Source organism: Scleropages formosus, chromosome 15 (genome assembly GCF_900964775.1).
Source record: "Scleropages formosus chromosome 15, fSclFor1.1, whole genome shotgun sequence".
Taxonomy (NCBI): Eukaryota; Metazoa; Chordata; class Actinopteri; order Osteoglossiformes; family Osteoglossidae; genus Scleropages; species Scleropages formosus.
The window spans coordinates 26,730,392-26,746,232 of record NC_041820.1 but is presented as its reverse complement, the minus strand read 5'-3'; the positions used below and the strand labels follow the sequence as shown (position 1 = coordinate 26,746,232).

Genomic DNA, 15,841 nt, shown 5'->3' with positions numbered 1-15,841 from the left:
TTTATGATGGTGTTGGAGCTGTGACTGGCCACACAGTCATGTGTGAACAAATAGTACAGCACTGGGCTCAGGACACTTCCCTGTGGAGTACCAGTGTTGAGGATCAGTGGGGAGGAGGTATTACTGCCAATCTGCACATGCTGGGGTCTGTTGATGAGGAAATCCAGGATCCAACTGCACAATGTGGCACTCAGTCTCAGCCCTAGTAGTCTGTGGATCAGCTTGGTTGGGATGACAGTGTTAAATGCTGAGCTATAGTCTACAAACAATAGCCTTGCATAGCAGCTTTTATTATCCAGATGAAAGAGAATGGTGTGAAGCGTGTGTGATATTGCAGCTTCAGTGGATCTGTTGTGGCGGTAGGCAAACTGCAGTGGGTCCAGAGTGTATGGGATGGTGTCCTTAATGTGTCCCAGCACCAGCCTCTCAAAGCATTTAATTGCAATGGGGGTCAGTGCCACCGGGCGATAGTCATTAAGGCAGCTCACTTTGTTCTTCTTAGGAACGGGGATGATGGTGGTGTTTTTGAAACAAGTGGGTATAGTTGAGCTTTTTGAAGGAGGTGTTAAATATGTCCGTGAAGACAGAAGCCAGTTGCTCACTGCATGTTTTTAAAACTCGCCCTGAAATTCCATCCAGTCCAGCAGCTTTGCGGATGTTGACTAGTAGTGGGTCCTGTGGAGAGAAGCAAGTCTGGAAACAGGTTTATCTTAGTTATGTGTGATTATGCAACTAGATATCCAGAAGCTTTTCCCTTGAGTGAGGTGACTGCCAAACAGGTTGCCACAGCACTGCTCCAACTTTTTTTGCGAGTGGGTATCCCCCGGGAGGTTCTAACAGAGCAAGGTCCCAATTTTATGAGTAAAACCCTCAGACAGGTCTATGAACTTCTAGGAATTAGGCGTATCAGAACCACTCCTTACCACCCATAGACTGATGGACTAGTCGAGTGGTTTAATCACACACACACATTTTCAGAACCGCTTGTCCCAGATGGGGGTCACGGGGAACCGGAGCCTACCCGGCAACACAGGGCGTAAGGCCGGAGGGGGAGGGGACACACCCAGGACGGGACGCCAGTCCGTCACAAGGCACCCCAAGCGGGACTTGAACCCCAGACCCACTGGAGAGCAGGACCTGGTCCAACCCACTGCACCACCGCGCCCCCCTTGTGGTTTAATCAGACCTTGATAAATATGTTGAAGAAGTTTGTTTCGGACACTGGCAAGGACCGGGACCAGTGGTTACCCTTCTTGTTGTATGCATACTGTGAGGTCCCACAGGCTTCAACAAGATTTTACCCCTTTGAGTTGTTGTATGCACACCAAGTTTGGGGTCCACTGGATGTCCTTAGAAAGATCTGGGAAGGTGAGCCAACTGTCCAGAAGACCAATATTATCTCTTATGTGCTGAAAATGCATGAAAAGCTGATGCAAACAACAGCTTTAGCACAAGAGAATTTCATGGAGGCTCAAACCCATCAGAAGCAATGGTATGATCAATCTGCTCATTCTGATAGTTTCCAGCCAGGAGACTGGATCCTTTTGTTATTGCCTAGGTATTTCAGATCACAAACTCTCAGCAAAGTGGCAAGGGCCATTTGAGGACACTAGGAGGATGGGTCAAGTGACCTATGAAGTTCATATGCCTGGTCAACACAAGCAACATCAAGTATTTCATGTTAACCTGCTAAAGAAGTGGATCCAGTGACCAGAGACCACTGCCGAATCTATGCTCATCCATGCAGTTGAGGAGGAGGTAGGCTACAGTGAGCAGTACCTACCAGGCAGTGGAGAAAGCTGCAAACTGGACCTGAACCGTCTTTCAGAGGAGTGTCAGCAGGAGCTGAAAAACATCTTGCCTAATGACCTCTTCGTGGAGCAACCAGGACGTACAGAGCTGGTGGAACATCCTATTTGTCTGAAGGATTTGCAGCCAGTGCGACAGCCATCCTACAGGGTGCCCGAACGACTGTTGCCAGTCCTCAAGGAGGACCTGGAAATGATGCAACAGTTGGAGGTGATTGACCCATCAGACAGTGAGTGATACAGTCCCACCATTTTGGTTCCCAAGAAGGACGGGAGTCTGCGGTTTTGCCTGGACTTCAGGAAGGTTAACGCCCAGTCCAAGTTCAACCCTTACCCTATGCCAAGGGTTGATGACTTGGTGGAACGCCTGGGTAAGGCTAAGTTTCTCAGTACATTAGATCTTTGCAAAGGCTATTGGCAGTTGCCCTTATCTGCTGATAGCCGTGAGATGACAGTGTTCAGGACTCCTTTTGGGCACTTCCATTTTAAAGTTTTGCCATTTGGGATTCATGGAGCACCTGCAACATTCCAAAGGTAAATGGACCATGTATTTTAAGGCACTAAGGGCTTTGCAGCAGCATACTTGGATGACACTTACATCTATAGTTGTAGTTTGAAGGAACATCTAAACCATCTCCAACATGTTTTGTCCCTGATAAAGTAGGCAGGTTTGACCATCCATCCACAGAAATGTGTTTGGGCTAAGAAGGAAGCTGCTTACCTTGGATATGTGTTGGGCCGAGGGGTGACCCGGCCACAGGTGGGGAAGGTGGAAGCCATAACGTCAGCACAGAGGCCATCCACCAAAAAGCAGATTTGTTCTTTTCTGGGACTTGTGGGGTGGTATAGCCACTTCATTCCAAACTTCTCAGAGAAAGCGACACGATTGACAGAACTGACACTGAAGTGCCGTCACAATAAAGTTCAATGGATGCCTAATTGTGAAGCTGCTTTCAAGGAGTTAAAGGATTCGCTGTGCCAAGAGCCTGTGCTGATTAGTCCAGACTTTAAACAGCCCTTCACAGTGCAGACAGATGCATCTGAGAGGGGCTTGGGAGCAGTCCTGTTGCAAAGGGAACCTGGACATTTGCGACCTATGGCTTACATAAGGTGTAAACTCCTGCCAAGGGCGTATAAGTACTCTGCTGTTGAATAAGAATGTTTGGTCATAAAGTGGGCGTTGGACTCTTTTAAATATTATTTGTTGAGACGTAGGTTTGTTTTAGAGACTGATCACAGAGCACTTTCCTGGTTGGGGTGCATGAAGGACTCAAATGCTAGGATCAGAAGATGGTTCTTAGCCATACATCCATTTGACTTTTAACAATTAACAATTGTACAGTGGATCTTATCCGCTGTCACGGATGCCACAGGGGGCATCTGCAGAAGGGGAGGGAAATGTCATATACTGAGCTTTGATGGGCTTACTAGTAGCAAAGAATCAGTAAGATGCCAGCAAAAATGCCATCAATGAAGTACTGAATCTTGTTGCTGCTGCTACTGCCTGCTTACATGCATTTCATTTTGTACTGTTATGCTGTTCATTTTGGTCCAGTATGTCATTTAACATTTTCTGTTTGAACCAGGTTGAGTGCCGGGAAAGGCCTACCAGTATCTGTTTATCGTTAACTATTAACATTTCTTTTATTAAAGTATGACAAGTACATGCAGTTGGTTGTTAAAATAAACACATTTATTGCAGTTTTCAAAAATCATTTCTGTAATCTTTTTGCTTACCATTCAGCTATTTGGCATTTTGTTGTGCTTGGTGCCTTGTATTGCAAACCAGATGGAGTGAACCATTTTGGGTATTTCTAGGTGGGAGTCCTTGGGCACAACCAACTTGACAGGGGTGTTTTACTGTGTAATGGGATAAATTGTAACACAAGGATATTTATAATAGACAACTGTTTTTTTGGTTTGTCTGATTTTGTATTTATGTAGGATGTTATTTTTGGGGGAAGGGGGTGCGGTGGCGCAGTGGGTTGGACCGCAGTCCTGCTCTCCGGTGGGTCTGGGGTTCAGGTCCCGCTTGGGGTGCCTTGCGGCGGACTGGCGTCCCGTCCTGGGTGTGTCCCCTTCCCCCTCTGGCCTTACGCCCTGTGTTGCCGGGTAGGCTCCGGTTCCCCGTGACCCCGTAAGGGACAAGCGGTTCTGAAAATGTGTGTGTGTGTGTGTGTTATTTTTGGGGAATATGTACTTTGGAAATAGTTGTTGAGGCTGTTATGGTATAGCCAGAAGGGGAGAGTTACTGCTATAAAGCTTGTATTTAGTCACTAGTGAGAGTGATGCAAACTTATATAGACTCAGGCAGACAGGCACTCATACAGCAAACAGGAAAGCTGTGTATTGCTGTTGGTGCAAGGGGTTAGGCCCATGGCTCATAGGCCTTATGTTCTTTTGTAACTCAATGTTTGTTTTTGTATTTGGCTGGGGTTAATGTGTTTTCAAGTACATCTTTTTAAGTAAAGAAAAATAAACCTTTTTGGTCCAACTACTTCGGTTCTCCACTGCTGCCTCCATCCGTTGTTCATTACCTCACACTACATGGAAGAAATAATGGTCTGGAGGTACACACAACAGCTTGGCACATAACATACCTGACTGCAGGTGAGGGTCCACCTCCTTGACTTGTTCCCAGTATCATCAGTGATGTCCCAGGACCTATATATTAAAGACAGGAATGACTGCAGTCCCACCTGAAAGTCTGTTTTTAAATCTGACAATGTGCTGGGTAGAGCATACTCCATTATACATTTATGAACAAAGTAAGTTAGAAAATACTAAGCCAGTAAACGAATCCTCGGCGTGAAAACGTAAACGCCTCCTTAAGAGTCTCCGCCCAGATTCCTCCTGAGAGTAAGTGTGAACTGAACTTACGGGCCACTTGGGCTATGGCACTCTCATCCAGCATTATCTCTGCGATGCCCTCCTGGTCCACATCCACCTCATCGATGTACACCGTCTCTGTGAGTGCGCGCGTCTTCAGGCTCCACGCTGCCTGTATGTCCCATGCAGGGAAAGTGATGGTCAGCTGGCTCATCCTAATCATGTCAGATATCGTGGTTGCATGGGTCCGGTTGGAAGGTAAACAAATGCATTGCATAACTGTTTTTCGAAACTTTTTATAACTTCACCTGTTGACGTTCTTGTTACTGTAACATCCTGATTTCAGTGTACAGCATGGGAAATCATTTAATAACTACTCACCATTTTAATCATAATAAATACTCCTTGAGCAATCCCTTGGCTCTATTCATAGATCATTACAATTTCAATAAAAACCATTACAATTACATTACAATTTCAATAAAAACCATATATCCACAGAAAGGAAGATCAAAATACAGTGTGTACAGAAAGTATTCAACCTCTTCACCTTTTTTCACATTTTTTAAAATGTGTGCTGTATGTCAAAATGCGCAAGACCGAGGGCACTGGGGGCAAAGGTAAACATGGTCAACTGTGCTTACGCCGAGGCTGTGGTGGAACACAAGAATACCAGAGAGTGTGTCCAGATTGACCATGGACAAGCAAGAAGGAATGTACACCACACTGATCCAGGATGAGAGTAGTGCAGAAGTACCGACCCACAACTTAAACATCGAGGGTAATAACTACTGTACGTTCTACGTGCTGTTTTCTCTGTGTTCTGAGCAAAAGTCCTTTCAGCAAAATATTTACTTTTATTATTTAAATATTTACTCTTACACCAAAGTATCTGGTCGGATTTAATTCTCATTGAATGCTTTAAGTTTATCTCTCACGTGTAATGTGTTTCGAAATATGTATTAGCACTTTGTGTATTTTAAATATATTATCAAACACATGCCAATTTAGATGTGGGTCTGTGTGAATCAGTAATGATAAATTATTAAGATCCTTACTTTTTCTCACCCAGTAAATGATAGTATTTAATTTTCAGTAATGTTTCTTGCTTTCCATGTTTGCTTTTTGGTAGAAATGGACTTTGAATCCAACCACTTCAAAGTCAAACTCTCTCTACTTGTCGCAGATCTGGGAAATGACATCAAATGCAAAGAAAGAGTCATGTTTAAAGAGAGAGAAGGAAAATATTTCCAGTAAAATATTACCGTGTTATTTTGCTGTGTCATTTATTGTTAAAGTATACTGGAAATGGAATTCTGGGATGTAACCTGAATTGTAAAACTGCAGTCCCCCCAAATAAGCAAATACAGTCCATCCTTCACACATTGCTGAATAAATGGTGAGGATATCATAATTCCTATCCAAAGTTTTATAACGTCTATTTTCAAATTGGAATTCTTTGAGCCCCTGGGTAGAATGAGGTGTTTACTTGCACAAAAGTTTAGTGAAATGAAATCAGTGTTTTCGAAACATTGTTAACATATGCGGAAAACAGTTTCCATTTGTGTTCAGTCTGTGTAAAATGTGCAGAGTAAATTCCTGGGTCTATCCAATACCATTTAACTTTTTTTTTTTCACTCTTTCCAGTGTCCATGTCCAAAGGGAGCGCGGAGCATAAAGCAAGACGCTACCAAATTGCCACAGGAATTCTGGGCTTACTTTGTGCCATCTTAATGATAGCCATCATAACCCTGTGTGTTCGTTGTGAGTATGACATCATCGAAGGGTCAGAGGACACACCAGGACTCATTTGTTCATTTAAGCATCATAGTCATTAAGTGGATGGTGGCACATCGAGTAATGATGCTGTCTCACAACACCTGGGTGGTGTGAGAGGATGTGGGTTCGATCGCTGCTGAGTCTGTGTGGAGTTTGCATGTTCTCCCCATGTCTGTGTAGGGTTCCTCTGGGTGCTCTGGTTTCCTCCCACACTCCAAAGACATGATGTTGAGGTTCACCCATAGCGTGTGAGTGACAAAGAAAGAGAGTGTATGTGTTCCACTGATGTATGGATGAGTGACCCAGTGTAAGTAGTGTATTTAGCAGCGTAGGTCACCTTGATGAATAAGGTGTGTGGGCTGAGAGCACTATATAGAGTTCATTGGAGAAAAGTGCCTGCTAAATAAATAAATATGTAATGTTTATGATGCAGGGGGGTGCGGTGGCGCAGTGGGTTGGACCACAGTCCTGCTGTCCGGTGGGTCTGGGGTTCGAGTCCCGCTTGGGGTACCTTGCGACGGACTGGCGTCCCGTCCTGGGTGTGTCCCCTCCCCCTCTGGCCTTACGCCCTGTGTTACCGGGTAGGCTCCGGTTCCCCCGTGACCCCGTATGGGACAAGCGGCTCTGAAAATGTGTGTGTGTGTGTGTGTGTGTGTGTGTGTGTGTGTGTGTGTGTGTGTGTGTGTGTGTGTGTGTGTGTGTGTGTGTGTGTGTGTGTGTGTTTATGATGCTTATGTGCTTCAACAGAACTGTTGCATTGTAATCTGAAGTAATCTTGATCTGACACTGCTACTCTCTGTTTACAGACAAAGGTGAGGTCCTTCCCAGTGCTGAGCTGGAGAGCCTGAGAGCCAACTACAGCAAGCTAGAAGCAGCCATGAATGAGCTGCACCTAGACCGCCATGATGCAATTGATACCGTAGTTGGCATGGAGCGAAGGTGGCATATATACACTGAAGAGATTGAAGAATTGCGCAGAGAGAAGGAAAATCTGCAGGAGGAGAAGAGGAAGTTGCAGTTGCGCATCACTGAGCAAGGCGAGAATATCACCATTGCTGAAGAAACTATCTTCATCCCAAACTCAGTCCAGAATTATGAACATGCCTCTCTCTTCTTTTCTTTTTCAAAATCTTTCCACGTACACTTTGCAGCCATGTCTGCATTCGGTGTCCACACTGATCTCGACTGATATCAGTCTGGATGTAAAATCTGTCATTCCATTGAGACTTCACCGCTCAGTGTGAGAAGATCTCCGGGCTGATAGAGCTGCCTGGCTCTCCTTTACTTCTCATTCTTCTTCACCTTTTTGAGCATTTGACATAGTCAACACCAGATGTTCCTCACTGGAAATGAACTGTTCTCCACAGTCTCTGCAGGGATTCCACAGAGCTCAGTGTTGGGCCCCTTGCTCTTCTTCATTGATACAGTTTCACTTGGCTTCATCATTGCCTCAGTTTCTTCTACCACTGCTAAGCAAATTACATACAGCTTTGCCTCTTCTTTTCTGTCAGTCAGCAGATACTGTATGTATCTCCTCTCACTCAGAAGAAAGTTCAGTATCTATAACTTCACCTTTCTAAGATGTATCTTCCTGCTGGCCCACCTGTTTTTTAATCCAACTGAACATCTTGGTGATGTGACATCTCCTGGTCCAGACTTGTGATTTCTCACTTGGACTATCGCAACTCCCTCCTCTCTGGCTTCTAATGCTGCTGTACAAGTTGTTTTCAACCTTTATTTAAGTATTTCCACATGTCTCCCATTCTTGTCTTTCTCCATCAGCTCCATGTAGCTCCATAGACTTTCTTTACCTGTGTACCTAGATTTACCTGTAGGCATTGTCTTACTGACTTATGGCCTAGAAGATAATGTCAACAGGATCTATCTGGTCAATCCCTGCACTCCAGCCAAAGTACTACTTGTGATTTTCTTGCCATATTTTCAGTACGAAACTGAAAGCTTGTTGGATCTTGGTTTTGGCACCATCATGACAGAATGAACTCTTGGTTCTTCAGAACTGCTGAATCCCTTTCAGCATGCAGAAAAGGTTTCAAAACCCATTATCTCTTGCAACCATTTTCACTCCCAGTCTCTGACACCTACATAAATTTCTAAATTTGCTGATAGTCATATGTTTTTCCTAAAGCTTGTCAGCTGTCATTTGATTAATTTTAATCGACTGATTGTATGCGAATAATGAACAAATATAAATTTAAATGTCTGCCGAAGTTGCAGAGGACCATGCTCACAATCCAAGCTTCATTTTAAGTTTTTTTATTGTTGCTGCAGATAGAAGCTGTGAAATGTGCCCTGTGGGATGGAGGCTGTTCAGTTCCAGGTGTTACTTCTTCTCTGCTTCGGAAGGTACTAGAAGGAAAAGCTGGCCCGATGCCCGTGCCGACTGCGTTGACCGTGGCGCTGACTTGGTGGAGGTAGAGAGCAAGGAGAAGCAGGTAGGATGCTAATGTGTATGTCTAAGCTAAGGGGCTAACAAACAAACTTAACTTACTCATAGATCACTAGTATCAGTGGAGGTACACAGACTGTTTGTACGGCAAATGTTGCAGTCCTGGACTGTCAAAGAAAGTAATATTTTCTGCAGTATTTTGTTTCAATTGTATTTTCATCACTTAGTTTTCTTGAAAAATTTATTCAAGATACACAGGACAAGATGTTATACCCCATGCGTATTTATCAACAGTTGTACACAAAGATCCAGTCCAACCAATATGAAGCCACAGAGAACATTCAGAGTAGCCAACAGACATCTCCATGTCCCGAGACCAAGAAGCTTAGCTACCTTCTCCAACACACCCACTAACCAAACCAACACACCGAACCCACCAAACCAACAAACCAAACCAACACGCCCACCAACCAAATCAACACACTGAACCCACCAAACCAACAAGTCCACCAACCAAACCAAACCAACCCACCCACCAACCAAACAAACCAGCAGGGTACCAACATGCTTGTTGCAGAATGAAAGCAGTTTGTGTTATATGCCATGATATAGGTCTGGAGTGAAGATTCAGACTAACACGATCGGAAAAACCCCTATGGAAAATGAGAACAAAGAACGTTTACCCTGCCCGGAATAGGGTCACCGGGACCTACCCCTGGAGCCAGGCCTGGTGATCGGGCATCCAACGTTACTTAGCCAGGCTCAGCCCGAAAAGGCATTGTGGGGGGGCCATGTGGGTCCTCCACCTGCAAGGTCCAACACGGGGATTGGGTGCAATGTGTACCAGGCAGCGGGAGGGAGCGGGGTAGAGCATGCCGTCGCGGCCCCTCGCTACAGAAACTGGCTCTTGGTACGTGGAATGTTACCTCACTGGGGGGAAGGAGCCAGACCTGGTGCGGGAGGTTGAGAAATACCAACTAGATATAGTTGAGCTCACCTCCACTCACAGTATTGGCTCTGGAACCAAACTCCTCGATAGGGGGTGGTCCCTCTCCTACTCAGGAGTTGCACAGGGTGAGAGGTGCCAAGCAGGTGTGGGGATACTCACAAGCCCCCGGCTGGCTGCCATACAGTTGGAGTTTGCCCCGGTGGAAGAGAGGGTCGCCTCAATGCGACTTAGGGTCGCAGAGACGAAAACTTTGACTGTTGTGTGTGCTTATGCACCAAACATCAGTTCAGAGTATTCGGCCTTCTTGGAGAGGGTGGGTAGGGTTCTGGACAGGGCCCCACCTACAGACTCCATAGTCCTGCTGGAGGACTGCAGTGCTCATGTTGGCAATGACTGGGAAATCTGGTGGGGGGTGATTGGAAAGAACGGTTTGCCCGATCTGAACCCGAATGGTGAAATGTTATTGGGCTTCTGTGGTAGTCATGGTTTGTCCATGACAAACACCATGTTCGAACACAAGGATGCTCATGAGTGTACTTGGTACCAGAGCTCCTTGGGCCAAAGGTCAATGATCGACTTTGTAGTCATTTCTTCTGACTTGAGACCACATGTTCTGGACACTTGGGTGAAGAGAGGTGCTGAGCTGTCAACTGATCACCATCTGGTTGTAAGATGGATCAGATGGCAGGGAAAACCGATGGACAGACCCGGTACGCCCAGACGTTTAATGAGGGTGTGCTGGGAAAAACTATTGGAGGACCTTGTCCGGAATGATTTTAACTCGCACCTCCAGGGGAGCTTCTCCAATGTCCCAGAAGAGTTAGCAGGAATGAAGTCTGAATGAACCCTGTTCAAAACCTCCATTGTGGAAGCAGTCAGGCACAGCTGTGGCCAAAAGCTTGTTGGTGCCAGCCAGGGCGGCAACCCGAGAACCCGCTGGTGGACACCGGTGGTGAGGGAAGCCGTCAAGCTGAAGAAGGAGGCCTTTACGGCCTGCTTGACTCTGGGGACTCGTGACTCAGCAGACAGGTACCGGGAGGCGAAAAAGGCAGCTGCGGTTGCAGAAGCAAAAATCTGGTGTATGGGAGGAGTTTGGAGAGGCTATGGAAAGCAACTATCGGTTGGCTTCAAAGAGGTTCTGGAGAACCATCCGGCAGCTCAGAAGGGGTCGGAGGAGTTTCGCTCAGGCTGTGTTCAGCAAGAGTGGAGAAACTCTGACCTCTGATGAGGGCATTGTAGGGAGGTGGAAGGAGCACTTTGAAGAACTCTTAAACCCGAGTGATATGCCTCCCTTACAGGAGTCAAGGCCAGAGGCTTTCGGGCTGTCAGAGTCCATGTCCCTGATGGAAGTCACTGAGGTAGTTGGTAAGCTCCGTAGTGGCAAAGCACAGGGGCGGGTGGATGAGATCCGCCTGGAACTGCTTAAGGCCCTTGATGTTGCAGGGCTGTTATGGCTGACACACCTCTGCAATGTTGCATGGACCTTGGGGACAGTGCCTTCGGATTGGCAAACTGGGGTGGTGGTCCCTATCTTTAAGAAAGGGGACCGGAGAGTGTGTGGCAGCTATCGGGGTATCACACCTCTCAGCCTCCCTGGGAAAGTCTATGCCGGGGTGCTGGAGAGGAGGCTCCGGCTGATAGTTGAACCTCAGATTGAAGAGGAACAATGCGGATTCTGCCCTGGCCGTGGAACAGTGGACCAGCTTTTTACCCTCTCACAGATAACTAAAGGGGCATGGGAGGTCGCTAATCCAGTCTACATGTGTTTTGTGGACTTGGAGAAGGCCAATGACCGTGTTCCCCGGGAAATTCTGTGGGAGCTGCTTAAGGAGTATGGGGTACCGGGGCCACTACTGCAGGCCATTCGGTCTCTGTACATACGGAGCGAAAGCTGTGTCCGTATACTCAGCATTAACTCAAGCCCGTTCAATGTGGGTGTTAGACTCCGCCAAGGTTGTGCCTTGTCTCCACTCCTGTTTGTGGTTTTCACGGACAGGATATCAAGGCGCAGTCAAGGCCAGGAGGGCATTCTGTGTGGGAGTCGGAAGGTGACGCCTCTGCTTTTTGCGGATGATGTTGTCCTTTTGGCACCGTCACATGGTTGCTTCCAACATGTGCTGGAACGGTTTGCAGCCGAGTGTGAAGCGGTTGGGATGAGGATCAGCACCTCAAAGTTTGAGTCCATGGTTCTCTCCTGGAAAAGGATGGCATGCCCCCTCCAGGTAAGGGGAAAGTTTTTGCTCCAGGTGGAGGAGTTCAAGTATCTTGGGGTCTTGTTCACGAGTTAGTGGAGAAGGGAGCGTGAGATCGGCCACAGACTGGGAGCAGCGGCAGTCGTAATGCGGTTGCTGTACCGGACTGTAGTGGTGAAGGGGGAGCTGAGCCATAAGGCGAAGCTCTCCATTTACCGGTCGATCTACGTCTCTACCCTCACCTATGGTCATGAACTTTGCGTAATGACCGAAAGAATAAGATCTCAGATACAAGCGGCTGAAATGATTTTTCTCTGCAGGGTGCTGGGACTCACTTTCCGTGACAGGGTGAGGAGTTTGGACAACCGGGAGGAACTCAGAGTAGAGCCGCTACTCCTCCACATTGAGAGGAGCCAGTTGAGGTGGTTTGGGCATCTAATAAGGATGCACCCTGGACGCCTCCCTTTGGAGGTATACCAGGCACGGCCACCTGGGACGAGGCCCCGAGGTCAGCCCAGGACCCGCTGGAGGGATTATATCTCACAGTTGGCCTGGGAACGGCTGGGGATCCCCCAGGTTGAGCTGGAGGAAGTTGCAGGGGACAGGGGCGGCTGGGCCTTTCTGCTCTCCCTGCTGCCACTGCTACCCTATTAGGACAAGCGGGATTGGAAATAGATGATGCTTTTCTCCAAAGCAGCTTACAATGTTAAGCTATTTCCCCATTTTTACAGCTGGGAATTCTTCTTTTTCCACTGGAGGAATTTTAGGGTAAGTACCTTGCTCAAGAGTATTACAACTCAAGGTGGGATTTGAACCTGCAACTGCTGGGTCCAAAGGGAGCAGCTGTAACACATAGACGCAGCACAGACGCAGCACAGACCAGAGGGGACACATCCCGGACAGGACGCCGGTCCGTCGCAAGGCGCTCCAAGCAGGACTGAAACCCCCGACCCACCACACAGCAGGCCCCGGCCAAACCCGCTGTGCCATTACCAGCTGTTTGTAAATTACTCACTTACCCTAAATTGCTTGAGTAAAATTAAAATAAGTAGCTTAAAGTTGTAAGGTGTTCTGGAGAAAAGCATCAGCTAAATGTAGAGCACCTCCTTTTTACCAGAATGATACGTGATTATTTTTCTTGTCAGTAACTTGCCTCATTATATCCTCACATCCAGACGTACCTCAGCAGAGTAATAGAAGGGATAGAGCTGAGGGACCCCCATGTCTGGCACCTCACAGGATTTTGGATGGGGCTCAGGGATATCCACACGGAGGGGGTCTGGAAGTGGCTGAATGGAACTGAGCTGACTGTGGGGTAGGAAACTAGCACACATCCACACACCCGAATATACACACACACACACACACACCACACACCCGAGTGTATTATTCTGAGAAATTAAACTCTCGCCTTCACATTAAGCTATGCAAAAGGAGGCTCAGAAATGAACTGAGATTCAACCGATGCTCAATTTGACTACAAGCAGCCAAGTAACAAGTAGCCCGGTCAGCGTGTGGGTGTATAATAGCGATTGCATTTCTTTTTGATTTATATATCACAGTAGGTTGTTTATGGTTTACGGTGAAGGGGACTTACGATGAGGTTGTCAGAACGGAATCCCGTTGTAAGTCAAGACCTACCTGTACGCGTCTTTAACCTTAGCCCTTTAAATTTCACATAGTAACAGCTATACTCCAGGAGAAGGGGGTGTTATTACACTTAAAATCATTCATTCATTTATTTATTATCAGCTGCCGTTTATCCAGTGTATGCTTGCAGCGGTCCAAAGCGTATGGCGTGAGGCAGGGTACACCCTGTATGGTAACCTGTCATCTCCAATTACCATTTGTCCTGAGCAGAGTCACGGTGATCCAGAGCCTCTTCCAAAACATAGGATGCAAGGCGGAAGGGGGCACACCCTGGAAAGGACGCCAGTCCATTGCAGGGCAGCTGCACAGACACTCACTTATTAATTCGTACACTACGGGAAATTTAGCGTCATCAATCCACCTGAACTACATGCCTTTAGACTGTGAGAGGAAACAAAAGAACCCGCAGGAAGCCCATGCAGACACGGGAAGACATGCAAACTTCACACAGACTGAGCAGGGAGTGAACCCACATTCTCACATGCCACCAAGATGGCATGAGACAGCGGCGCTACTCGCTGCAGCACCCACCTCCAGTCTAGTTTTCCTTAAGAGTGAGATGACGAAAGCTTTCTTCCACTGAAATGTGCTTTAATCCTCGTTTAAAGGTACTGGATGGACGGAGAGCCCAATGACCAGTATTCCACGGAAGACTGTGCAGCCACTTACCTGAAACCAAACCCACTGAAAAGCTGGAACGATGCTCCCTGTAGCACAAAGCTGTACTGGATATGTGAAAAAGGGCAAAAGAAGCCCTAGGTGGCTTTGGTTTTAAAGCAAATGGAGAGTTACATTTATGAAAAAACCTCAGTTCCTAAATGGGTTGTGTCTTGAACATGGCAGTAAACATTGTGTTGAACAATGGGCTTCAGCAGGAGTCAAATGTAAGCCAGTAATTTGAACTATATCATATGTGACAATTAAAACATGGATGGAATATTGCTGATCACAAAAATTTAATATAATTTATACATTCTATATATAAATCCTGACATCTGCATACAACAAGTGGGTGAGGAGCCATAAAGATAAGGTTCAGCACATTAAGTATTCAAACACTGAACTATTGCAGTAAACACACGCTGAAGCAACATTTGAGCGCCGGACACACACACACACACACACATTTTCAGAACCGCTTGTCCCTGACGGGGTCACGGGGAACCGGAGCCTACCCGGCAACACAGGGCGTTAGGCCGGAGGGGGAAGGGGACACACCCAGGACGGGACGCCAGTCCGCCGCAAGGCACCCCAAGCGGGACTCGAACCCCAGACCCACCGGAGAGCAGGACTGCGGTCCAACCCACTGCGCCACCGCACCCCCGAGTGCCAGACATTCGGAAGAAAACAGAACATCTAAATATGTAAAGTGTCATTAGTAAACAACGTGCAGTTTGCATTCTTAAAGACCAGTGGAGATGTGTGTTGTCGACATGCCTAACTGTTGACAACAGCGTACTCTGGTGACGACGACGACGACGAACACATCGCTGGGAAACGGAGGGCTAAGAGTCGTCCCTCTATACATCTGGGTGGAATTACTCTGTTCTTACTCATTATGAACAGATCCAGCTGTTCTTACCTTGGACATACACAATGACTAATGCAATATCATACAACACATTCTTGTCCTTCTGCAAGAATTATAGCAAAGTGACTGAAAAAAATCTTTCAGTACAATGGACTACATTATATATTTTGTTCTGAATTCTGACTTTATTATTGCTATACCAGCAAAATTGTTTTATGCTCTTATTAAAAATATTTAGTTTAACAGGGAGCAGTTGGTAGCATAGTGGTTACAGCTGCTGTCTTTACATTTATTTAGCAGACACTTTTCTCCAAAGCAACTTCCAGTGAACTCTATGTAGTGTTAACAGCCCACACACCTTATTCACCAAGGTGACTTACACCGCTAGATACACTCTTACACTGGGTCACTCATCCATACATCAGTGGAATACACACTCTTTCTCTGTCACTCACATACTATGGGTGAACCTCAACAGCATGTCTTTGGACTGTGGGAGGAAACCAGAGCACCTGGAGGAAACACACACAGACACAGAGAGAACATGCGAACTCCACACAGACTGAGTGGGGATCGAACTCATGTCCTCTTGCACCATCCAGGCACTGAGACAGCAGCACTACTCACTGTACCACCGGGATGCCCAGAGTGTCATGCCCCTGGGAACGAGCAAAGCAGCAACACCTGCAACCAATT

General features: G+C 46.8%; 1 protein-coding gene across 3 annotated transcripts; it reads left to right on the top strand.

Moving 5' to 3' along the window:
• Nucleotides 1-5,263: 5,263 nt before the first annotated feature.
• Nucleotides 5,264-14,779, top strand: LOC114912324 (CD209 antigen-like protein C). 3 transcript variants are annotated; one of them, XM_029258662.1, is made up of 6 exons: nucleotides 5,264-5,430; nucleotides 6,285-6,401; nucleotides 7,223-7,228; nucleotides 8,706-8,869; nucleotides 13,140-13,279; nucleotides 14,223-14,779. In XM_029258662.1, the coding sequence occupies exons 1-6, from the start codon at nucleotides 5,334-5,336 to the stop codon at nucleotides 14,371-14,373; spliced, it is 675 nt and encodes a 224-aa protein (XP_029114495.1). In that variant the 5' UTR covers nucleotides 5,264-5,333; the 3' UTR covers nucleotides 14,374-14,779. The 3 variants fall into 3 exon arrangements, with proteins under 3 accessions (XP_029114495.1, XP_029114494.1, XP_029114493.1); XM_029258661.1 differs by having other exon boundaries at nucleotides 7,223-7,453; nucleotides 8,781-8,869; XM_029258660.1 differs by having other exon boundaries at nucleotides 7,223-7,453.
• Nucleotides 14,780-15,841: the final 1,062 nt, after the last annotated feature.